The sequence below is a fragment of the Cebidichthys violaceus genome, unplaced genomic scaffold (assembly GCF_023349555.1).
Source record: "Cebidichthys violaceus isolate CVI_PGR_0920_01 unplaced genomic scaffold, fCebVio1.0.p SCAF_2, whole genome shotgun sequence".
NCBI lineage: Eukaryota > Metazoa > Chordata > Actinopteri > Perciformes > Stichaeidae > Cebidichthys > Cebidichthys violaceus.
This window is the reverse complement of record NW_027176372.1, coordinates 10,944,738-10,969,192: the sequence shown is the minus strand read 5'-3', so window position 1 is coordinate 10,969,192 and position 24,455 is coordinate 10,944,738. Positions and strand designations below refer to the sequence as shown.

General features: G+C 42.2%; 4 protein-coding genes across 7 annotated transcripts; 3 read left to right on the top strand and 1 right to left on the bottom strand.

Annotated features, from left to right (window-relative positions):
* Window positions 1-1,630: 1,630 nt before the first annotated feature.
* On the top strand, window positions 1,631-10,320 carry acsl4a (acyl-CoA synthetase long chain family member 4a). Of its 2 annotated transcripts, none has more exons than XM_068714383.1 (15): window positions 1,631-1,707; window positions 3,276-3,789; window positions 3,896-4,073; window positions 4,679-4,788; window positions 5,060-5,198; window positions 5,302-5,452; window positions 5,766-5,889; window positions 6,028-6,099; window positions 6,234-6,373; window positions 6,478-6,650; window positions 6,738-6,812; window positions 6,916-7,104; window positions 7,294-7,408; window positions 8,696-8,853; window positions 9,039-10,320. In XM_068714383.1, exons 2-15 carry the CDS (start codon window positions 3,433-3,435, stop codon window positions 9,194-9,196), a joined length of 2,139 nt encoding a protein of 712 aa, XP_068570484.1. In that variant the 5' UTR covers window positions 1,631-1,707; window positions 3,276-3,432; the 3' UTR covers window positions 9,197-10,320. The 2 variants fall into 2 exon arrangements, with proteins under 2 accessions (XP_068570484.1, XP_068570485.1); XM_068714384.1 differs by lacking the exon at window positions 1,631-1,707 and adding an exon at window positions 2,873-2,974.
* nxt2 (nuclear transport factor 2-like export factor 2) lies at window positions 9,671-11,772 on the bottom strand. 2 transcript variants are annotated; one of them, XM_068714385.1, is made up of 4 exons: window positions 11,623-11,772; window positions 11,343-11,429; window positions 10,846-10,990; window positions 9,671-10,605 (listed from the first exon to the last, which is right to left on the bottom strand). In XM_068714385.1, exons 1-4 carry the CDS (start codon window positions 11,635-11,637, stop codon window positions 10,421-10,423), a joined length of 432 nt encoding a protein of 143 aa, XP_068570486.1. In that variant the 5' UTR covers window positions 11,638-11,772; the 3' UTR covers window positions 9,671-10,420. The 2 variants fall into 2 exon arrangements, with proteins under 2 accessions (XP_068570486.1, XP_068570487.1); XM_068714386.1 differs by having other exon boundaries at window positions 10,930-10,990.
* A 261-nt stretch (window positions 11,773-12,033) lies between these two features.
* psmd10 (proteasome 26S subunit, non-ATPase 10) lies at window positions 12,034-16,918 on the top strand. The gene is made up of 5 exons (XM_068715373.1): window positions 12,034-12,263; window positions 12,345-12,443; window positions 13,494-13,640; window positions 14,604-14,770; window positions 16,421-16,918. The coding sequence occupies exons 1-5, from the start codon at window positions 12,150-12,152 to the stop codon at window positions 16,572-16,574; spliced, it is 681 nt and encodes a 226-aa protein (XP_068571474.1). The 5' UTR covers window positions 12,034-12,149; the 3' UTR covers window positions 16,575-16,918.
* Window positions 16,919-18,365: 1,447 nt separating this feature from the next.
* xiap (X-linked inhibitor of apoptosis) lies at window positions 18,366-24,088 on the top strand. 2 transcript variants are annotated; one of them, XM_068714382.1, is made up of 8 exons: window positions 18,366-18,477; window positions 20,441-20,729; window positions 20,837-21,407; window positions 21,555-21,657; window positions 21,778-21,856; window positions 22,709-22,748; window positions 22,931-23,113; window positions 23,234-24,088. In XM_068714382.1, exons 2-8 carry the CDS (start codon window positions 20,490-20,492, stop codon window positions 23,425-23,427), a joined length of 1,410 nt encoding a protein of 469 aa, XP_068570483.1. In that variant the 5' UTR covers window positions 18,366-18,477; window positions 20,441-20,489; the 3' UTR covers window positions 23,428-24,088. The 2 variants fall into 2 exon arrangements, with proteins under 2 accessions (XP_068570483.1, XP_068570481.1); XM_068714380.1 differs by having other exon boundaries at window positions 18,366-18,482.
* Window positions 24,089-24,455: the final 367 nt, after the last annotated feature.

The following is a 24,455-nucleotide window of genomic DNA, read 5'->3' as shown; positions in this document are numbered from 1 at the left end:
GGTGGAGCCACATTTCCTGACAACACTCATTGTTGTCACGATAGGATTTTGATTAAACTATATTACGAACTGTATTGCATCAAACAATAAACAGATTAATCGAAAAGTAGTAGAAGATTATTATTGGATAATAATGAATGGATAAATTAATATTAAATCGCATGTAGTCAACTATTGTTGCTAGCATACTCCCATCGGCCCACGTTTATTTATTTATATTTATTTATTTTTTCTTCTAATGTTACCTTGGTGTGTGCTTGCACCATAGACTAACAGTTGACTTGCATACGGTCATTCTATTGCCTTCACTTTTATTTTGACATTTGTTTACTTCCGGACTACTTGTCTTACTTTGCGTCGCTCTTCAAAAGAAAAAAACAAATAATCCATAAAACAGACTATCAAAACGTTTTTAAATAAAGTAAAAGTTGAACCTGGTTGCTCACAGGCATACCGTTATAAGCCAGCTACATAGATTGACTTATTCGGACCGTTACTGAGTTACATTTCCCATCCGATTTCAATGGGTGCTGTTTATATTCAGGGGTTTATGATCTACGTGTTAGAAAACAATTTTTTTCTCCAGTTAATTAGAATCTACTATGATGATAAAACTGATTTATGGCAGCTGACCTATCGTAACAACAATGGGTGCTCTCAGGAAATGTGGCTCAGCTCGGCAGCTTATTGACGAGTGCCGAACGAGTGTCGCTCGCTTGCCACAGTTGTGGCACCTGACTGACGCTTGCCGCTGAAGTGCCACTGACTAGCCACTGCGGTGCCAGTGCCACAAGGAGGATCTCGGCCTTGCACCACTTGAGGGCGACATCGACATGAACACATCGGGGCCACTGTTCTTAAGCATGAAACTAAGACAGTAGGATGTTTGTATGATTATCAAAGACAGAAACAAACGATACTGATTACATCTCTTGTGGTACCACTGTACTCCACTGTAGTCTTGATACAGTAATCCTAGGGAGTCGTCACTGCAATTGTATGGTATACTTCATATTTATACATTTAGGTGGTAAATTAACCCAGTGCTAGTGCAGTGCAAGTGGCCTAAATTAAAGATCCCCTTCCCTAAAAATACTGTCTCATTTGTTTTTCTACAATAATTAATAACGAAAAAATAAGTCTCCACATCACACCCGTGTGCGTTGCATATTGGACCTTAATAAACGTCCTTACTAGTTTTGAGTTCACAAAATGCAAGCTAATTAACTTTGTATTTTAACTCTAGCGGGACCATAGTCTCTGACAGAGAGCCAGTGTCAATGCCAGCTGATGTGGCATCGTAGAAGTACGTCAGTCATGCAGATGTGTTGCCTAATAGACTGATCTTCTATTTCACCACAAACAAATGACGCAACTGGCATCAAAATGGCCAGCAGCAAACATAAAAAAACAAACACACACACCGGTGATGTCAGTAGCATCCTACAGAACACTGTGTCTGGCTATGCGAGCACTAATAACATGGTTGTATGGGACAGAGGCGGCACTTACTTCCTGCAAGAGCTTTATCCTCGCGTGCGCAGGACGTACACAAAAGAAGACGGGCAGACCTTCTTCGGCTGCTCATTGGTCCAGAAATATGGAATCAGATGACGTAGTAGTTCCGGTTTCTAGTTCCCCCAGAATAGGTAACTCTCGGTCATTTCTGGATCGAGGCACGACTGACCCGGTTTTCCTACGCTGAAGGTAAGAATGCTCCGAGCCTGCCAGATAAGCAGGCTATCACTCTCTCGCTGGTCACCGTAATCCCGTTACTGCCTTTATCCGTCTGTAGACTTGTGTTGGGGTTCATTTGTGTTTGAATTGGCTTCAGCTACATCCTCGGTAGCTAACGCTAATCAACTTGCCAACGGTGCCAACAGCGTGTAACGGCTTTTGTCATCATTCGGTCTGCCGTGGCGCTCCTCAGCCCATTGTCAGATAACCGCTCAATAACGCGCGTTTAAGGAGGATGAATTAAAGAAAGATCATTCCGATTCATTCTTATTGTGTGAGTTTATTTTAAATATAACGGTAGCTTTATTTTTATTGTATAAACACGTTTTTGTATGTAGCGTTATCTTAGAGAAACCACACTGAATTAGGGCATTTCCTGCTGTATAATATTCATTTATATGGGTTATATATTATATTTTCCAAAACTGTTACTTTATGGTGCCACGGAAATAACTCATTCATATTGGGAGTGTAGCTTGCTGAAAATATTCCTATCAAGTGTAACACGTCAAGTCTGATAAGTTGGGTTTATCCATGAATCATTATTGAAATACGTGTACTGCTTACATTTGAATTTCCTTTCAGATATACAGACTTGCGTGTGACGCGGATGGAAGCAATGATTCACTAAAATGTGACTCGCACTGTAAAGTGAGGCTTAAGGATAGGGAGGGTTGGTTGCATCAGTGCACCAGTCTGACTTTTTATTTCTAATAAATTAGATAATGTAGCTGAATAGACGCATCGTCATGTTAATACCCACACTCATTCTGTGTAATGTTGTGGAAGTCATATCTTTAAACATGTATTAAGTGACATCAAAGTAGATCCTACATGACAGCCGTAATATACAATTACTTTATTACACGGCGTTTCGGATTCAGCCTGTTCTGTCACTGTAGCGGTCATTTATTCAGATGTTTGAAGACTAGTTAAAAGAGCAATATTCACTTTTCCCCTCCTTGATCTACTCTGCGCCTTGAGGCTATTATTAGCGAGCTGAGCGTGACCTAGAGTGGCCTTTCACTGACCACTGAGTGGGGTGAGCTTCAAGAGTATTGTTATTGGTTGTCCGTGGTCTTAGGCATAACGCACAGGGGGGGTTGTGAGGCAGAGAGTTTGAACCCTAAGTGAGGGAGCTCTCACAGTTGAAACACGGCATCCTAGGAGGTCGGGCATGTAATTGAGCATTTGAAAGGTGACAGACATGCAGAGGATGTTTGGTCCAGAGCAAGAGGTGAGTCTCTGATGAGTGTAGTTTCTAGCCGGCATACAGATGGTAGATATAACCTTTCTAGTTTGAGGCACAAACTGCAGTTTAGTCAGGGTTCTGTTTTCTGTGTGTGCCACCAGACGTACTTATTAACCAACCGACTTCCTCTTCGAGACATCTCTCGGCATGACTGATATGTGGGTTGAAAATCAATCTTGACTTGTCTTTGCTTTATATTTTGACTTAAATAAATGGTAGCTGTTTCACATGTGCTTGATGAATAAACCTTCTCTGATGGCATTTTCTGTTTTCTTCCAACTTTTAGGTGTAACATTCGTGGGGAGTGGACCGAATATTTCCATATTGCAGTTGTGGGATTGTTAAAATTGTTTACGCCTGTGACCAGCACACCATTCATAACTAGTCTGACAACCAGGGCTACCTAGTTTCCCCCCCACACACATACTCTTCCAGAGAACAGTATGGGTCTCCAGTCAGACTCTGCCCTCCAAGCTATCCTCCTGTTTCCAATCCACCTTGTGGTATGGCTGTACTCCGTCCTGTCCTTCCTCCCCTGGTACTACATGACTGGGGCCGGGGAAAGAAAAGCCCTGTCCAAGCGGGTAAAGGCCCGTTCCACTTCGGGCTGTGCAGAGGGGCCTTACCGCTCCGTGGACCACTTCGACTCCTTAGCCAGGGAAGACCTCCCGGGCAAGGAAACACTGGACAAGCTGTTCGAGTATGCTGTGCAGCGCTTCGGACCGGCACACTGTCTCGGCACCAGAGATGTACTGAGTGAAGAGAACGAGATTCAACCCAGTGGGAAAGTATTTAAAAAGGTAAGAATTCCCATTACTATGATTTAGTTTTTCGTGAGTGACGCTTGTGAGGAAGAAGACGTCTGATGTTGCAACTGACCCCCCCTTCTCCCATCCCCTTTGCCAGCTGATCCTGGGGGAGTATAGATGGCTCTCCTACAATGAAGTGGACTCTGTAGTCACTCAGTTTGGCAGTGGACTGGCGGCTCTGGGACAGCGGCCCAAAAGCACTATTGCAATCTTTTGTGAAACCAGAGCAGAGTGGATGATCACAGCCCAGACATGCTTCAGGCGCAACTTCCCATGTAAGTACAGTACAGCATGTACAGCATGTACAGCAGTGACGGTCAACTGACGAAAAGCTATATAAAACCTGTATGGCTGGTTTATGTGTAGGAAAAAAATACGTTCCGGTATTTCGGATATCAAGCTTTTTTTTCTTCTTCCTATATTTAAGTAGCTCCCTGAAACAATTGAGATGGAAATGATTTTATTAGGAATGATTTTACCAACCTCATCTAAGTGCGTGTACTGCCTCCTTGCTGAGGGTCTGAGAGCATTTTGTAGTTAAATATCTAGTTATTATTATGGATTTCTCCATGTTTTTTAGGAGTCTGTTCACACTGATATAGGCTAATAATAACATTCATTTTGGAAAAAAATTAAAAAGTGAAAATATTGAACAGTGATTTCAATTTTCTTCCTTATTTTACTTATCTTTTATTTGAAAGTCAGGCCCCCACAGTGTCTGCTTAGAACAATTCTGGACCTTGGACAAATGTAGTTGATGGCCCCTGATGTATATTACAGTGCAAGATGTCGTTTCACAAGTGTGGATAATATAATAACTGCTGTTTTATGTATTTACATGTCTATATTGGGTACACTGAGTGTTTTGTATTCACAACAGTGGTGACATTCTATGCCACTCTGGGAGAGGACGCAATCGCGTTTGGACTGAACGAGACTGGAGTGACACACCTAGTTACCAGCGTGGAGCTGCTGGAGACTAAACTGAAAGTGAGTTCATCCCTCACAGCGCACACAAGACATTTTTCTATTTAGTATAACAAAATGTGGATAATATCTCAAACAGCCTTTTTTGATTCCTGACTTCTCTTACAGTGGATGTTTTTAAAATAAATAAATAAATAAATTATTTAGTAGGTCATGTTGCTGTCCATTATAAAGATAAAGTCAGCAAAGATGGAGATAAAAATCATTCATATATCCAAAATGAAATGGTGTGATCTCATTGTAATAGCAGCATTTGTCCTCTCTTTCTGTCCAGAATGTGCTTCCACTGATCCCAAAACTGAAGCACGTGATCTACGTGGACCAGAAGAAAATGAACACAACAGGCTACCCAGCGGGCTTGTCCACCCACAGCATGCAGGCCGTACTAGAGCTGGGCGCGCTGCCCGAGAATAGTGCGTACACACACACACACACACACACACACACACACACAGTTTTAAGCTTTGTATATGCTCTTGAAGTTGTTTATACTTTAAGTGTTTGTTGGTCTTGCAGTGGGGAGGGCGGTCGTGAAGCCCCAGCCCTCCGATCTGGCCATGGTGATGTACACCAGTGGTTCCACGGGCAGACCAAAAGGAGTCATGATCGTCCACAGTAACCTGATTGCGGGAATGACGGGCCAGTGTGAACGCATCCCTGGACTTGGGTGAGTTTCAGTATTAGTTCGTATACATGCTATATGTACTGCTAGTATAATGCAGTTCGCACAGCAGGTTTCCTCTCATCGTTCAACAGCCAGGATTAAACTTACCCCAAACTTCAGAGCTTTTACTGAAACGCACATCTATTCTATTCTAACGAAAACATCACAGGCAATTGAGAAGATAACTGAAGAATGTTCCATTTAATCTGTGCTGGGAACGACTCAGAGGAACAGAAAGACCACACTGAGTCTGATAATTGGATAGAGAAACAGAACACATGTAGTAGCTAACCCTCCCCCCCATGTGTTGTGACAGGCCTAATGATACCTACATAGCCTATCTGCCCCTGGCTCATGTTCTGGAAATGACAGCTGAAATCTCCAGCGTCACATATGGCTGTCGGATCGGCTACTCATCCCCCCAGACACTGTCGGACCAGGTAACGCACCATTTGTATTTGTCATGCTGCATTTCCTCATAACACACACTGGGTGTGGTTACTAATACATTGTTACCCTGAGCTTAATCATTGTTGCTTAATCTGTGCCTTCTGTCTAATTTCTTCTGCTCCCTTTAGTCCACTAAGATAAAGAGAGGAAGTAAAGGAGACTGCTCTGTGCTCAGACCCACTCTGATGGCAGCTGTGCCAGTAAGAAGTCCTGCTTTATATTCGTATCTCTGTCCATCACTCACCTCTCTCTCGCTCTCTCTCTCTCTCTCTCTCTCTCTCTTTCCACCTACTCTTTATCAAATGTATACATTTATTTTTATTCTCCTTAAAAGGAAATTATGGACCGCATCAACAGGAATGTGATGAGCAAAGTGCAGGAAATGAATCTCGTTCAGAAGACGCTGTTTATGCTGGGCTACAAATATAAACTGGAGCAGATCAAGAGGGGCTATGACGCACCGCTCTGCAATGCGTAAGAAAAGCCACTGCGTCTGTTCCTGTGCCCCCTTTTTTTTTTTTAATTGCGGTTGTGGCGGTCAACTTTAAATCAAAACACACGGCAATTTGTCTTTGCAGCCTGCTGTTCCGGAAAGTGAAGAAACTCCTGGGGGGACGGGTGAGGATGATATTGTCTGGAGGAGCCCCCCTGTCCTCAGCCACGCAGAGGTTCATGAATGTATGCTTCTGTTGTCCGGTGGGTCAGGGCTACGGCCTCACGGAAACCTGTGGAGCAGGCACCATCACGGAGGGTAAGATGAGACTGTAGAGCAGGAAGAGTCAGCAGAAAGATGAGAATGAATAGATATGTTGCTGAGATATTGTGTCTTATTACACAGTTGCGGACATCAGCACCGGTCGCGTTGGAGCTCCTCTTATTTGCTGCGAGATCCGGCTCCGGGACTGGGCTGAAGGTAGGGTTGAAAGACCTGTTTGTGCAGGCTGCACTTACAGTACAGAATGGCAAGTATTTCTTAATGACAGGGTCATTATAATTTAGTAATTTGCCAACCACAGGTGGCTACACCGGCAGAGACCAGCCCAACCCAAGAGGGGAGATCCTGATTGGCGGCCCTAATGTAACCATGGGTTACTACAGGCAGGAAAGCCACGACCAGGACTTTTTCGTGGACGACAAAGGTCAGAGATGGTTCTGCACCGGAGACGTAGGAGAGATTTACGCAGACGGCTGTCTTCAGATAGTGGGTGTGTATGTTTGTTCCCCTAACTTATCACTCAGTCCTGCGGCTGTCATCACGTGAAAGGCACACCATGTACACTTGATTTCATAGCACTGATATGCCGTCATTGTGGTTGTAACTTCTGACAGGGGAAGCTGTTTGTGCTTGATAAAAGAGCGCCAGTGTGAACAGATTTGTCCTTTTTCCAATTTAGATCGCAAGAAGGACTTGGTCAAGCTGCAGGCCGGGGAGTACGTGTCTCTCGGTAAAGTCGAGTGCGCTTTGAAAAACTGCTCCATCATAGACAACATCTGTGCTTATGCAAACAGGTGAGGAAAAAGTTCAAAGTTACAGGAAATGTAAGACTACCGGGCGGATACATTTGGGGCAGTATCAATCAGCTCTCATTTCTAAGAGCTGGTGGCAAGACAGTGTTTCTGTAGCTTTAAGTACCTGTGTGCTTTTGAGCTACAATGTTGGACAAATAATGATATGCTCAACAAATATGTGTCTCCATTCTTGTATTCAAATCCAATGCAGCAGTTGGAGATAATGCAGCCTGCAGTAGAGCTTGCAAATATAGATGAAATTGCATGTGATGATTATAATTTATTCTTCCCTCTATTTGCTCACATATTACATTAAACCAAATTACATTACAAATGGCAGATGTTAAAGATAAAAAATGTTATCAAAATGTATAATTCATGTATAACTGACCTTACTGTGGGGAGTTTGTTTATATTGTCAAACCATTTGCACTGTATAGAAAGTTGGAGAAACTTTTTTTTTCTACCTAAAAAAAAAATGATTTACAGTTCAACCAAGTCCTACCCATGAGCATCAACTACAAAGATTGACATGGGATTTTCATACCTTAAAACATACTGTGATATGTATTATTATATTCATATCATCCGGTCCTTAGATGTTTTTAGTGTGCCTCATGTCATTAATTTGGACAACAAATTTGTTCATCGCAGTATCAACTTCAGAATAACTTCATCATCACCCCATTTAAACATGACATTTAATATTGTATAATCACACAGCTGCCTTCGCATGCTACAATTTCAAAATAATAACAATAATAATATCTGTTATCAAATTAATTAAGATATCTCAGCAATAGCAGTTGTGTTTCTCAACTTTCCCAGTTCAGAAATTGACCTTTTAATTCACATTCCCACTTCTTTCTTACAGTACAGAATGACAAGTATTTGCATATGTCTTTCTCTTTAGCTGACATTTGAACTCTTACACTTCAACTGACACTTCAAACCCTTTCAGGTCTTCACCTCTGAACAACAAACAAAAACTTCTCCAGCCCATATAAAGTTTAACCACTTCCACTGATCATACCTCACACCTGGGCCTGCACTTCAACTGACATCTTTCTGTTCATACACCTGAACAGTCACTAAATTATTTCACGACTTCAACTTCAACTCTACCACCTACGCTGACATTTCAACTCCTTTCAGTGCACTTTCAGTTGTGAATGCTTATTTTAACCATTTTAAATATTTCAACTGCAAATCTTTCAGCAGCGAGCACAGATGCATTGTTATCCGTTGATCTTTTGTCAACCTTGTTTCTATTCTACATCCTTTCAGTGAGCAGAACTACGTGATCAGCTTCGTGGTTCCTAACCAGAAAAGGATGACGGATCTGGCCAAACAGAGAGGCATAGTGGGGGCATGGGAGGAGATCTGCACCCACCCGGACATGGAAAGAGAGGTCCTGAAGGAGATCAAGGAGGTTGCTGCTAACAGTAAGAAATGACCAAGTGTTTTCATAATATTGTGTTATGGCTGACTAGTCATCTTTACTTTTACCTGTCCTCATCTCTGCCGATGCACGCTCTTTTCACTATATTTTAGTAGAAAAGAGCGTTTTTTGTTGTACTATACTGTGATAAATGTAGGTTCTCTTCCTCTCCACTTTTCATCCATACAGTTAAACTCCAGCGATTTGAGATTCCGGTGAAGGTACATCTGAGTCCAGAGCCATGGACCCCCGAGACGGGCCTGGTCACAGATGCGTTCAAGCTGAAGAGGAAAGAGCTGAAGAACCACTATCTCCATCACATAGAGAGAATGTACGGGGGCAAATAACATCGCTCACTTTCACCCAAGCGTCCGCGTTCTAACCATAGCCACTGTAAATAATACTCCCAGTGGTGCCCACATGGATTTGTATGATGTTTCTGTACCACCAAATGAAAATGTCTTGAACAGAGAAGCTGTAAATAGTTGTAGCTGTTGAACAATGTGTCCTGCTTTCTATTTATTTGTGTAGTAGTTTTTATTGTCAACGAAACGCACTCAAGTGGACAACTCTTGAAAACGGTCCGAGACCATTACGGCACAGAACTTCCATCTGCTGGCCTTCAGTTTGTAGCTGATAAAAAGTACCACTGTTCCCTGAATGTTGCAGATGCTTTGCTGTTACGTCAATTCAAAAATAACTGTAATCATCAGGGAGGCTTGTATTGCCAGTACTGTTACTGTGTCTTCAGTCTGCAGTACTTGTGTAGTCGAGCAGAAGTGTCATTCAGTTAAAAACAAATAGTTCATGCTTTGCTGCCATATTGTTTGTTTTTTTTATTTGAGGAAAAAATATCCGCACCCAGAGATACACTTGACACAGATCATATAGAATTAAACATGCTTGTGATCATGTCTGCTATTCCACCTTTCTTTTTTCTGACAGCTGTTTAATTTATACTTTTGCTATTGTGTCAATTTATTCAGTAAATAATACCAAAATGTGTGAACATAAATGACTCAGGAAGATAAGCAAATGTTTTAATATATTAAATTGTCAAATAGTGGGTTACTTGTATAGAAAGCCCTTTTTGTCAAAATTCTTGTGGGCAGTGTATTTATTTAAGATCAAGCATGTTTTGCTACTAACAAGTTGCTACAATGCTTATTTGCATTAGCTAGTCAGAAGTTGTTGTGATACTGTGCGTATTTTACTTCAGTTCACGGGTTAATGTACAATTTGGTATGATGTTATCTGAAGTGGAGTCTGTTCATTTTAATATAGGAGTGTTTTCTGTGTATTTTTTTCAAAGTGTTGTCGTATTGATGGATTTGAATCATGAAAACTTAAGACGCACACATTGACAGTTGCTTTACAGTTGGTTGTTTGGTGAGCCTATTTGTATTTATTACTCTATTACGATCACATGCCTTGTTAAACGTTTAAAGAATAAACCTTTTTTTTTATTGTGCGGTGCATGACATTTTTATTTTATTACAAAAACGGAAATAAAGAAACTGGATCTAGACCATCACTGTTGAGTGTCCATACATGTTAAAAAGGAGAGAGCCTCAGCTGTTCCAGTCTTGGAATCGGAAACAGTCACTAGCAATCTTCCAAACAGGCTGGTCATTGTTGGGTGTCGCCTGAGCCGTCAGAAGAAAGTTCTGATTGAAGAAACGCTGTTTGTTCCCTTCGAACTTCACTGTCCCACCAGTCACCACGAGCAGTGTGATCTGACCTTGGGTGGCTTGCTCTGTGAATGAAGAAAGAGGTTTATTGATGCTGGATTAGTGCAACCTTACTCAAACAACATCACGTTATTAAAGACGATGCCACTTTAATTTAACAACATGCATGACATTGTTCTGCTCTGCTTCACATTTGCACAGTTCTCCATTCTAACAACATTTGAGAATCGCCAATAGCACGTGGATGCTTTGAAGTTGAGATTGTGCCCCCCCCCCCCCCCCCCCCCCCCCCCCCCCCCACTGACCGTGAACTGGCTGACAATCCAGTGTTTGAACTTGGAACTCGCTCGAGGGCAACGACTCAAAAAACTCGCCAAGAGCATCCTGACCTGACACCGCATTCCCGTTCCACACCAAGGTCGCCTTGTCCAAATAGAGTCGGGTCAAGTTCTGGGACACAGAGGATCGTTAAGAACAACAACCACACCGACCATGAAGCAGAGAATAGTGAGCCCTACAGATACACCAAAACAAGGCCAGTGCAGACATTGGAAAAAAAAATCTGATAATATATCTGTTGGAAAGTAAAGTTGACACTGCTCTCTAGCGACCAAACTATGTATTGGCGGCACGGTTAGTTAGTTATTTATATCAGATATATCCGTGACCATTAGGGACTTCAGTGTCTTATACCAAAACCGATATATCTGTACTGTCATAAACAATATTCAAAATAATTGGAGCAACGTTGCAGATGTTTTTTTCCCCCCAATCCAGAGAACAAAATAGCACCATCACTCACCCTCCTTTTCTTATCCATGCAGTCGTAATAAATGTTGACAAATTCTTCTGAATATCTGCATGACTGATCGACATGGGTCCTGAAATCCTAGAGTGGAAATCACTTATTAAATCACGATAAATCAAAGTCAACTATCGCTCGTGAACAAGGTGTACAGGCCTGTTCAATGAAAAAAGGTAACATTAAACATTCGAATATAACGTCAATGTTAGCTAGCTAGCTGGCAAAACAACGCGTTAGCTGGTTGGTTTCAGCATACACGTGTAGCATTTAAACTTACCACCGTGCTCGCCATAACAACATCAATATGGATCGAAACAATACTGAATATATTGATTAGTATTAGATAGGATAGCGGGAAATATTTCCAAGCATCAATTTATTTTTTTCTTCCACTTGTTCATTTAGCGACCAATGCCGCCATTTTGCATCGTGTATTACTTCCTCAGAGCACCAACTATACCTACCAAAATAAAACGTGTGTACGTTCGTTCAGATTTAACGACGGCCTCTGATAGCGTGGTGCCAAGCCTTTAAATCATTTCCCACGTCTTCTGTTTCTTAGGTGAATCGAACAGAATAATACATTAATGAATACTAAAATGGCATGGTTATTCAGTCTCACTGTCAGACGATGCCACTTATAGTATTTTAATTTGAAGGGGAACAATGACCGATGCGGAAGTAGAGTTTAATAATTTCCTGAATCATCGCCCCGCTTGTTCTAACGACAGACCGAAACAACTCCTGATCATCCCCACTTGGCTAACGTGGCTAATTTGTTTGACATTTAAAACATATTGAACAATGGCGGGTTCTGTATCAAACGTGGAGGTCTGCAATTTTGCGTACACGGGACAGTTTGATAAATTAAAAGAGTGCATTCTCTCGGATAAATCGCTTGCCTGCAAAACAGACCAGGTAAGAATGCATGTTTTGTAATAATGACAGATGCCATGTGGAGTTTTGCACGTTTTCACCTACGACTTTCTGTAATTTCAGGACAGTAGAACCGCCCTGCACTGGGCTTGTTCTGCTGGACACACCAACATTGTGGAGTTTCTGCTTGACTTGGGAGTTGATGTGAATCTGCAAGACGATGTAGGTTTAAATGTTATTCAATGTTTTTATGCACTATTTTGTGTCCTCTAGCTAGTAGAGAGGTACGGGTGGCCCTACACTATGAAGTAGTCATAATATTTCAGCAGCAATCCATACAAACAATATCCATCCATATAGACAATATCCATAAAAAGAGTAAACGTATTGAGATGTAATTAGGGCTATTTCAGTGATATAATACATATGTATCTCATCTCATCTTCAACCGCGTATCTCATCTCATCTTCAACCGCTTATCCGAGATCGGGTCGCGGGGGCAACAGCTCCAGCAGCGGACCCCAAACTTCCCTTTCCCGGGCCACGTCAGCCAGCTCTGACTGGGGGATCCCGAGGCGCTCCCAGGCCAGTTTGGAGATATAGTCCCTCCACCTGGTCCTGGGCCTCCCTCGGGGTCTCCTCCCAGCTGGTCGTGCCTGGAACACCTCCCTAGGGAGGCGCCCAGGTGGCATCCTTACCAGATGCCCGAACCACCTCAACTAGCTCCTTTCCACTTAAAGTAGCAGCGGCTCTACTCCGAGTCCCTCACGGATGACCGAACTTCTCACCCTATCTCTAAGGGAGATGCCAGCCACCCTCCTGAGGTAACCCATTTCGGCCGCTTGTACCCGCGATCTAATTCTTTCGGTCATGACCCAGTCCACATGACCATAGGTGAGGGTAGGAATGAAGATTGCCCGGTAGATAGAGAGCTTTGCCTTGCGGCTCAGCTCTCTTTTCGTCACAACGGTGCGGTAGAGCGACTGCAATACCGCCCCAGCTGCTCCGATTCTCCGGCCAATCTCACGTTCCATTGTTCCCTCACTCGCGAACAAGACCCCGAGGTACTTGAACTCCTTCACTTGGGGTAAGGACTCATTCCCTACCCGGAGTGGACAATCCACCGGATTGTCAAACAAATTAAATATGTATGCAATAATGAAAATGCCGTGATCTAGAATGTGAACGGGCGCAATATGGAGTAATCTTAAAATAATCCAATTCACTTTCTTTTGTGAACTGACGATGATTGTGTGATGTGTCACTTCCCAGGCTTTGTGGACCCCTCTTCACATTGCAGCATCTGCTGGCAGAGAAGACATCGTGCGATCTCTGATTTCCAAAGGAGCTCAGCTGAATTCAGTTAATCAAAACGGATGCACCCCTCTGCACTATGCCGCCTCTAAAGACAGATATGAGGTAACTCGATGGTTTGAGCCATATTTGTTTTGTTTTTTTAGTTTTGCTGTTGCTTTTTGCTGTTGTTTTTCTTTAACTAAAGTGGATCACTTTTAGGATCATGATGATAACAAACAATAGACAGGAAAAAGCCACACAGAAAGTAAACGACTATATCTTTAATTAACCATGCATTAGGGACAGAGTACATGCCAACCCATCACCACACTGAAGTTACTGTGTCGTTACTTTCTTATACTAACATTCATTTGATCATGAAAGTTTCCGATTGATTTCCTTTACAAACGTTTGTATTTTATGTATTATCAGCTGTCGAGGAAGTTTGTGTTCAGGCTAAATTAATAAAGTCAAGAGCGGTTTCTGTTTTCAGATTTATTCCAGAGGATATTATATTATGTGACATCTGTTCTTATCACCTTGGAAGGGCATTAATATTACCTTATCCAAATGCCAAGCAGTTCAGCCTTGTATTTATGTTGATGTTTAACCGTGTATTTCTTTCACCACATCTACCACACACACACACACACACACACCAAGAAACAATATTCAGCAAACCTGTCTGATTTGTCCTTTGCTATTAGCTGATGAACATTATTTTAACCGTACCAACCGTCCAACTAGTAGAAAACATTAAAGTACATGTACTTCTTGTATATAAACTGTGAAATATATATTATACTATTACAGTTATTATATAGTATACTGTATACAATTAGTATTTAGTTTGGAATTAGAAAAACAGAAAAGGATCACTATCAGAATCAGAACACTAGACATCTAAATTGTAATTGTACTTATTGGAGGAAATGAGTATCTTTACATGTAATCTCCCTTACAAAACCGTGGTGTGACGAAACCAACAGAAACCAACAGAACAGGATCTAAAAATATGAGTTTCACGTAAATGGGAAGTGACTGATTAAAAAAGTTGATTTGTAACACGGCTTTCCCTCGCTATAGATCGCCCTGCTGTTGTTGGAAAAAGGAGCAGACCCCAACGTCAGCGACAAGTACGAGTCCACGCCCCTTCACAGAGCGTCTTCCAAGGGCAACCTCCGCCTCATCCAGCTGCTGCTCAAACAGAGTGCCTCAACCAACATCCAGGACTGCCAGGGCAACACACCTCTGTATGTGTGAATAAGTATTTGTCTAATACAGCGGTTCCCAAACTTTTTAGGCCACGCACCCCCTTCTACATCCCGACCGGGTTCACGCACCCCCAATCCCCCAAACCTTAAAAAAAAGCAACAGCGCCTATTTATAGCCGCATAAAAATCGGGGCAATGAGAGAACAGTTTGCTCACACGTGGCGTTTGTTTACAAGACTTAGTCCGCTGTTAAATGTTGCAGTGTGAACACAAACCGAACAAAGGGGCAACTGCAACATTGTATCATATTAATCCCTGAATCGGAACAAAGCAAACAAACTGTAGGTTTGAAAACGCCCTGAAATACTGCAACAAAGTTTCAATAAATTTCAGTTACACAAGGCGTCACTTTTAAAGAGCAATAAGGAGGCGAGGACACACGCTCACGCTCAGAGGCAGATTGCATCACATTTAATTTACAATTAACATACATAGCGGATACATTAAATCTTCCTGCACCGTGCCTTCGAAAAGGTAACGGACGTACACCAGAAGATTGGCCACATCTGTGGACTCGTCTACTTGCAGAGAGTAAATCTCACTCTTCTTCACGCGACCGACTAATGTAGCCAGGACGTCTTCGGACAAAGCATCGATGCGGCGCGACACAGTGTTGTTGGACACCGGGATCATGCCCAACTTTTTGTTAGCCAGAACGTCACTGCACACCAACCACTGTGGCTTTGGGCAATCTACATTGCCAATCCAAGTGAAGCCCAGACCCAGATCATGTTCATCATATTTCCTCTTTTTTTCCCAGTCTGATGCTCACTCTCGTTTCCTCTTTTTTCACCTTGACTCCGCGATGGGCCTATGTGCTCCCTATTTGTCTGTGCAATCTCTTCCTCCTTTTCGGTCTCCTCCATCTCATCTTTCTCTGACTCCTGCTCGATTTCTTCTCCCGGTCTCTCCCCAACGCACCTCTCCGTTTCCCTCACCTCCGATTTCTCTCTGTCTGTCTGTCTGTCTGTCTGTCCCTCCCTCTCCTCTTATATGACTGATAGCTTCAGATGTCCCACCTGACAGTTTCCCCGATTTCAGCCAGTTTAGCATATTTGCATGAATGTTGCTGAATGAATGAATGAAGTTAGCCGTTAGCTGACGTTAGCTGCACAAGCTAGGCTAGCTAGTGTGTACTAACAGTCTGGTGGCAGGAGCTGAAGTGCATTTATTTAATAAATTGTAAGTTAAATCTTGGTATGGGAATTTTTATAATTCATGTTTTTATTTTGTGAAAAATCCCACTTAAATTTGTTTAAATTATATTTAATATTAATTATTACACCATTAGACCACCATTCAATTTTTCCTCTCGCGCACCCCATATAGGCAGCTCACGCACTTTGGGAATCCTTGGTCTAATACAACATTGTGGCCACTGGCACAGATATACAGTTACAGTGTGAAATGAACAACATGCAAACCCTTAAAGGGGCCGTTAAGCCTAATTTAAAACACCTTTCCTCACTTATTTTTGTGTGGTATTCAGTCATCTAGTAAGTTTGTTTGGTTTAATTTGTCTCTGCCCTAATAAAATGGAGGTGAAATTAGTATGTGGTGTTTACAGCATCGAACATTTAAAAAAAGCATTTTTGTATTTACAATTCTGCCTGCATTTTCTTTCACCAGCCACCTGGCGTGCGAGGAGGAGCGCGTGGAAGCAGCCAAGGCTCTGGTGGAACATGGGGCCAGCATCTACATCGAGAACAAGGAGGAGAAGACCCCCCTCCAGCTAGCCAAGGGCGGTCTGAGCAACATACTCCGGCGGATTGTGGAGGGATGATTCTTTTTACCAACCCTCGGGGTCACGCTCCAGCTCGAGTCCCTGCCGTCGCAAGTTACATAATGAGAGTCGTCATCCCAGTCGGTCCTCTCTGAGCGGCCTGGTGTGACACATTCACATGTGTAACAGGTGGAAGGTACTGGACTGTACTGGGTCCTTATCAGCTCCTCGGATGGGGGCAGTGAAACTGCTCAGACCTTAGATGTCTCGTCAAAAACACTCCCTAGTGCACTAAGTGCGGTCTATTCAACACTGCAGCCTAATTTCTTGTGATCGCTTTCTTTTTACGTTTTTGAATTTGTTGCAAAAATGCCCTAATAAAAACCAGTGTTCAGCCTGTTTAAGTGTGTCTAGGATGTATTTATCTGGCCAACTCCTGAGGGAGATGGCCAGCTCTTAAGCTGCTAAATGCTCCAGCTAGAAGCTAATTGCGTCTGGCTGCTGTCTGGTGCTGAGCAGGATGTTTACAGTGAGTTTTAAGAGCGTTTTCGCTGATAACACCTGCCTTACACGGCTGATAATGAATTGAGAGTGAACCATAACGTTGTTGCAGGCCAGACAGCTAAACAGAGCTGAAACTCACCATATATCTCTGATACCGCAGATACAGGTGATCATTTTCACACAAGTGACCCCTTCCGCATTGTGTTGGGATTGGATACATTGTTGATGCTTCTGCACCCAAATGATCAGTGCCCCATAACTCATTTTGCGTTTTGGGGGAATTCATTATGTAGTTGATTGTAAGATTTAAAGCCTGTCTCAGTTTAACCTAGACCTGCCTTACTTAGCCTAAGATTAAAATAATGTGTCGCTTTTATTAGTGTTTAAAGTATCACTGTTAAAACGCGGTCACTATAAATGGTGGTGGAACAAGTAAAAGTAGCAATACCACAATGTAAAGATATTACAACTCTGCTGTAATTATTAGATTGTATACTAATGGCTTGAATTGTTACGTACGCAGAATATTTGTGTTTTAATAAGTGGAAGTAATTTTATTGGCTTATTGTATGGTTTCAAAACCTTTATGTATCGTTGTAGCTCAGATTAAAAGTATAGTAGAGTTTCTCTCTGAACTAAATGTAGTGGAGTATTAGAAGTCAAAAGTAGTCCAAATATTTTTTAAGAACACTACTGGATCGAAACTTTAGTTGTTGGAATGCTGATGAGCAGCATTCCATCAACTATTCATCTGAATCTTTATTCCACCGCATATTTCCTCTATTACTTCTGCATACTTTCATCTACAGAAACCGTTCAGCTGACAAAATATTCAGTTCTTTCAGGACAGGGATTTCTATCTCTTAAGCTTTTTTAAATATTAAGCAAAATTCAGATTTTTCTTTTCTTTACAAAGATTCTCTATGGAGAAAGTCCTCAAATCCTCTTAAACTCTCCAAAATCTCTCTTTCTCTGTCAGTCTGTGTCTCTTTCTCTATCTCCCTCTCTTTTTATCTATCTGTCTCTCTCACACACATACAGGCACTCAGCTTGTACGAGCTTTCAGCTTTTCAGCTTTAAGCATTCCAACGCATTTTTTTGCAGGAAAAGCATTTTCTATTTAATAAATGTGTCACACAAGCAACACATACACCTTACCTACAACAGACTGTGTTAATTATAAATATGCAACTAAATGAATTGTTGAACTTTGAAATTTGGGGTTGCGGTGGGAATCCCACATTCAACAAGCTTGGGTGATTTCCCGCGAATTCATGACTTTCCGTACGTCACGTCATTGGTCATCTGGAATGCGCACGACGAGGTGCGCACACCGCGTTGATTTCACTTCCTGGAAGCGAGGTCGCGTTAAATACACAGTTCTCTTTAATCGTTGCGCTCTCCCGCAGGCGGTGTTCGCACCAAAGACTGACTGAAAATAAAGACTGAAGAGTGGGCTGTAAGGTAATTTTAGAAGTTTTGCCATGATAGTTTATCGAGTAACTTTTTGACCTTACGTCATGTAGAATAGCCAAGCTAACATAGCTAGCTAGCGTTTGTAGCTAGCGTTAGTGTTAGATTACGTTTTATTAATCCCGTGTACTAACCGAACATTGCATTTCAAGAGCGCTGGTCAAAGTCCTTACCGACTATGTCTACACCTTACCGATTAGCGTGCTTTTAGCTCATTGTATTGCTTTAGTGGAGCTAATGCAGTGTGTGTGTGTGTGTGTGTGTGTGTGTGTGTGTGTGTGTGTGTGTGTGTGTGTGTGTGTGTGTGTGTGCGTGTGTGTGTGCGTGTGTGTGCGTGCGTGTGTCTGCTGATCGGGGTGTCAGCTGTCAGATGCAAGCAGCAGTTTGCTTTATTCTGTGTTTACCTACCGAGACTATGGGACTGCTGCACTGCTATTGTTCAACGCAAAGCTGCGAGGCCGTTCTGGCATTTGCGGGGCCACTTGTTACGGTCCAAAAAGTAATATATGTTAAAATAAGAGCCAGGTGGCTACTCTGTTGCCTTCTGCGTTTGTACATGAATCACTAATTTATAACGTAATAGTCACCAGATCAACTTTGCTGTTGATCTGGTGATTATTTGTCTTGAAAGGATGTCGACACGGAACGAAGTTCAAAGTTCAGAAGCTGCTCAACCCAAATAAGCAGATATCCAATCTTAGATTGATTATCAATAGCTGCTCCATCAGTACTGATAGTGTGGTCACAAGGTAGGTTACTTTTTGCAGTGGGATTTAAATGTAAATTAAATGGCTTTAAATACAGCTGCTGGGAAAACAAATGCATATTTTACAGTACATTACAGTGCTCGCGTTACTTGGGTCTGCATATGGCAGACGTTCAGTACAATATACAGTTGAGAATGCTACACATTTACTTCCAAATAATGAGAAAACCAAAAGGCTATGTGACGGCAAAGCAGTGGCAAACGCATTAAATAAATATGTGTGGTATGCTTCCCAGGATGTGTTGCAACATAATTTGACTTGTAACTAACACACACCTTGTACCTTTGCTTATGATGCCACACCTCCATGAAGATGATCTTTTTATTGTATTTCTTACATACAGACTGTCCGATATCATACTTAAAGTGGAGTTATTTCTGGTTGTCCTACAGCCTAGTGTTAGTTGTTGGGCCGCAAAGGGATACACCTTTTGCAGTACTCGTGTATTGCAGTGCGCTCAGCCAGTAGACAGCCCTTAGTCTGTGGTGCCCATCCCTCACATGGAATATCCAACGCCTCCATGTGATTCCAGGCTGGCTGCTTCTCTTAAAGGCACAGTGACCCTCACAGAGCCTAAATGTGCCGATCGGCTTTCTGGTGTGAGACATTACATTATAGTCATTTAGCAGACGCTTTTATCCAAAGCGACTTACAATAAGTGCATCAACATTGGTAATCAAAAGAACTACTAGTCACCAAAAGTCATAAGTACATTTCCTTTTTCAAACAAGCATCTAAGAGCATGAAGCAGAGCATAACTCAGAGCCAAAGTACAGAAACAAGAAAAACAGTTTGTGCTATAAGTAATACGAATACAACAAGTGCAACAAGCTAGTATGAAAACAATAAGCGCTAAGTGGAAGGCTCAGGGTAGCACTTCCTGAAAAGGTGGGTTTTCAGCCTGCGGCGAAAGATGGGCAGCGACTCCACTGTCCTGACGTCAGTGGGAAGTTCATTCCACCATTGTGGGGCCAGGACAGAAAACAGCCGTGACCGGGTCATCTCTTCAACCTCGGAATTGTCCGATTTTTAAATGGACTACAAAAAATTGAATGTATGTCGATCATGTGTATTGTAGGCCTTTAGCTACTTTGTTTACTTTCCAAGAGGTGCTTTACTTCAAAATGTGTATACACTCCTAATTCATAAGGCATATTTTTTTCCTCTCTGTTTTGTCTGCAGTCATTCTGTCCATCAAGTTCCACTCAGCAGTTTCCTGCCTGGTTCCATCATGTGTGATCTCAGGCAAGAAGACAATTTGGAGTCAGATCACATGACTGATTTTTCCCAGATGAACAGTCGCCTGGACTCATTCCGTGGCTCCGGTCTGGCCCAGCAGGTACCAGCGGAACACTTGGCCCGGGCCGGCTTCTACTTCACCGGCCATGCCGATCGTGTCCGCTGTTTCAGCTGCCAGAAGACTGTGGAAAACTGGTGCCAGGGAGACACACCTGTGGAGAGGCATAAAGAGGTAGTTGGATTAAAAATGAAAGTCACATGGGATCAACTTTTTTTATTTATTTTTTTTATTCCTGTTCTAAGTTGTTACATTGTACTTCCCTCTCCCCCTTATTACAGGTTTCCCCATCATGCAGGTTTCTCAGCTGCACCCACCGCACCAATTTCAACCTGAGTTGTGAAAATAGACTGACCAATGGTTCTCCATACAACGAAGAAGCAGAAGACATGGAATATCGTTTGAGAAGAGGAGAGGTGGTCGATGAGTCCACCTACCCAATGGTCCCTCACATGAAGAGCGAGGAGGCCCGGCTTCAGACCCTCTCTACTTGGCCCTCTGCTGCTCCTGTGGGACCCCGAGATCTGGCCCAAGCCGGCCTCTACTACCTCGGCGTGGGCGACCGGGTGCAGTGTTTCTGCTGTGGGGGCATTCTGGCTGGTTGGGAAGCAGGGGACAACGCCTGGGAAGAGCACACCAAACATTTCCCCAGCTGCTTCTTCATCCTCGGTCACGATGTGGGCAACATCCCATCCCAGGGGGGCACAGAGGTGGAGGAGGAGAGCGGCAGCAGACGGCATGCAAACGCTCGTGTCCCTATGGGGAGTTTGGAGGAGAGGCTTGGCAGCTTAGCGGGCGTCTTGCATCCCATTAACCACGAGAGGCTCGCCAGAGCTGGCTTCTACAGCGCAGGTACAGCTAAGATAAGACGCCTTTCAGTGAACTTTGATTGTGATTAAATGTTTTCTCGGGTATTTGATCAAAGGTGTGTGTGTGTGTGTGTGTGTCTGTGTGTCCGTCCGTCCGTCCGTCTGTCCGTCCGTCCGTCCGTCCTTGCAGGGACCGGAGGAGACAGAGTGTTGTGTTTCCGCTGTGGCGGAGGCCTGAAAGGCTGGCAGCCTGAAGAAGACCCTTGGGAGGAACATGCCAAACACTACCCTGGGTGAGAACAGCCATGATGGTCCCCTTTCTTAACATGCATATACACATTTGTTATCATTTTGCTGTGGCATTTGATTTTGTTATAATATAATTGAATGTTTGTTTTTGTTTTTTAAATCAGATGCAGCTTCCTGTTAACAGAAAAGGGACAAGAATTTGTCAACAGTATCCAGCTACAAGACCCACGACGAAATAGAGCTGTAAGCATCCAGAGCTTTTACATGCGTTCAAGTAACTGGGTTTGCTGTTGAGTTTGCCAAATCATTAGATTTTGTAATGTAATGTAATTTTGTAATGTAAACTAGAAACTTGTATTTCCTTAATCGGGATAAGGACTTAGAGAAACCCAGTGAACGCCTAACTTCCTGGCCAATGATGTGCTTAACCGTGTGCATGATAACGACCCTGCACAGCTAAACTATTGCTGTGACAGCAGTGTGTTAGGATAAAAGGAAATATTACTACTCAGAATGGTGCTGCTTTTTTTTTTTTTTTTTTTTTTAAGTACCAAATGTTTGTGTTACTATCGCTCTGACGTGCTGTGGCTCACTCGGCAAAGACACATTGTCTGTTGGAGCACAGAGGAGCGAGTTCTGTACTAAAATAGAAAGTAACTCTCAAAGATACCCTCGTGTCGGCTTCAGTTGAGTTGAATGCATTTCAAGAACAAGGACAGATTTTTGTCCCTGATCTCTTACATTAAAATCTCTTTAAGAGGTGATGTCTTTGCAGCCAGTATGGACAACCAATAAGTCCACCTACATATGGAAGTGTAGATGTTGTTTTAAGGCACATTTTAAAAATGTTAACCTATCCGTCGACTGCAGTGATGCTCACAGTCCTGAATGCATGTTTATATATCGTAAGCATGCATTCTTTTTGATAATGATAATACTTAGTACGGTAATGTTTGTTGTTCTCTGGACAAGTATACGAGCTTTGGCTGTGTGGACAGTTTGTAATCAAAGATGTTGTTCCCTGATCCAATGTCACTGAGGCTTTTCTTTTACTTGCATTATTCAGAAAATAACTATTAGCATGTTTGTTTTCAGGCTACAAGTCATCAGAATGGATTCTCTGGACATGGGAATGGTAAACATCAACTTTTTTTGTTAATTTTACTCCCTTTTTTTGAAGAAAACATCTACTGTACTTCAAGAAAAAGACAAGAAGTACTGTATACATTACATTTGGTATTCCGGGTAACTCATTGAAATAACGTGACTCAATAAAACAAGTAGCTGTGTCCGATGACGTTTCCTCTTTGTGTTCAGAGGTGCTGCAGTCTGCCATGGCTCAGAAGGCCATTGGGATGGGTCTGGAGCCCGGTGTGGTGGAAAAGACCATCTTGGAGAAAATCGGCAAGTCAGGCTTAGGCTACTCCACCGTTGAAGAACTTATGGAGGATTGTCTTAACGACACACTACAAGGTGATGCCGCCAACTCACAGGAGCAAGGTACTGTACCCGCTGTATGCTGAACCAGGTTCATGGTGTTGGTGACGACATAAAGAAAGCCTGAGCAGCAGTGATTTAAATATGAGTTAACACATTTTGATCTTTTTTTTTTTCTTCCAGAAGTGGACCCGCTGAAGAAACTGCAGGAGCTGCAGAGGGAGAAACAGTGCAAAATATGTATGGACAGAGATATTGGTATCGTCTTCATCCCGTGTGGACATCTGGTCACCTGTAAGAAGTGTTCAGAGTCGCTCGTCAAGTGTCCAATCTGCTGTGGAGCCATTACACAGAAGATCCAGACCTATATCGCCTAAAGGAATCTCAGACTCTTGCCAAACATCAATGCTGCTTTCGCACCGTCTTTATAATATTGTATTTTAATATCAAATGTAGATAGCCTGTGATATATTTAAGGATAATTTTGTGAGTATGAGAATGAAAGAATGAGTAATCGTCACAAGACAACAATGTTTTCACAATCACTGAGGTGGTAAATAGCTGTTAATATAAGATGGGATGATATTATAAATAGCTGATGTTGATTTTTATATTGGCCTTTTAATGGGTACTGAAAGTTGCAAATTCACATTTAAGATTAATTACCTTTTTGCAACACTTTCCTGCCAGAGGTGCCTTTTTCCTGGTTCATGTACTTGTGTCTCATTTTGTTTTATTTTGGACAGTGGTAATTGATCTTGACATGGGATGTGATATCAGTTGGTTTCATACACTTATGTGGTCTCACTCATCTATTTAGTATGCCGTACTTATGGACTCAATTTTCTCAACGTGTGCTACTCCTTATTGCGATGTGTAAACGTAGATTAATCCATTAATAATTCTTTATAACTGACTAAATCAGCTCTAATGTAGGGCCGACAATCATAGCCTGCAGTTAATCAATGTGTGAAATTATTTCACCATTCCATCATGCAATCTGTTGTGTCATCAAGAGTGAATAAATTGTAACTTTTGGATGTGGAAAAAATGTGTTTTCTTTGATTACTACTACACTGCAAAGTTTAACCATAACTGGTTGGATTTGGTGTAAAGAGATCAACCTTGTGCCAAAGGGTTTACATAACTGTAGTTTTACTGACTATATAACATTTTATTAGCTAGAAACACTTTTCTCTGCTGTGTTACTTTGGGAACAGCAATATCTAGATGTATTCTCTGCATATTTCACCATAGATAGATATGGTCTAAGGGGGCCAAATCAAAATATACAAGGATAAATCAAACTCCCTGTGTCACAAAAAGGATTCATTCATTAATATTAGTGAGGTTATCTCAGAATAGAAATTATTTTATTTTCCCCTTGTTCAAGTTGAATGGGATT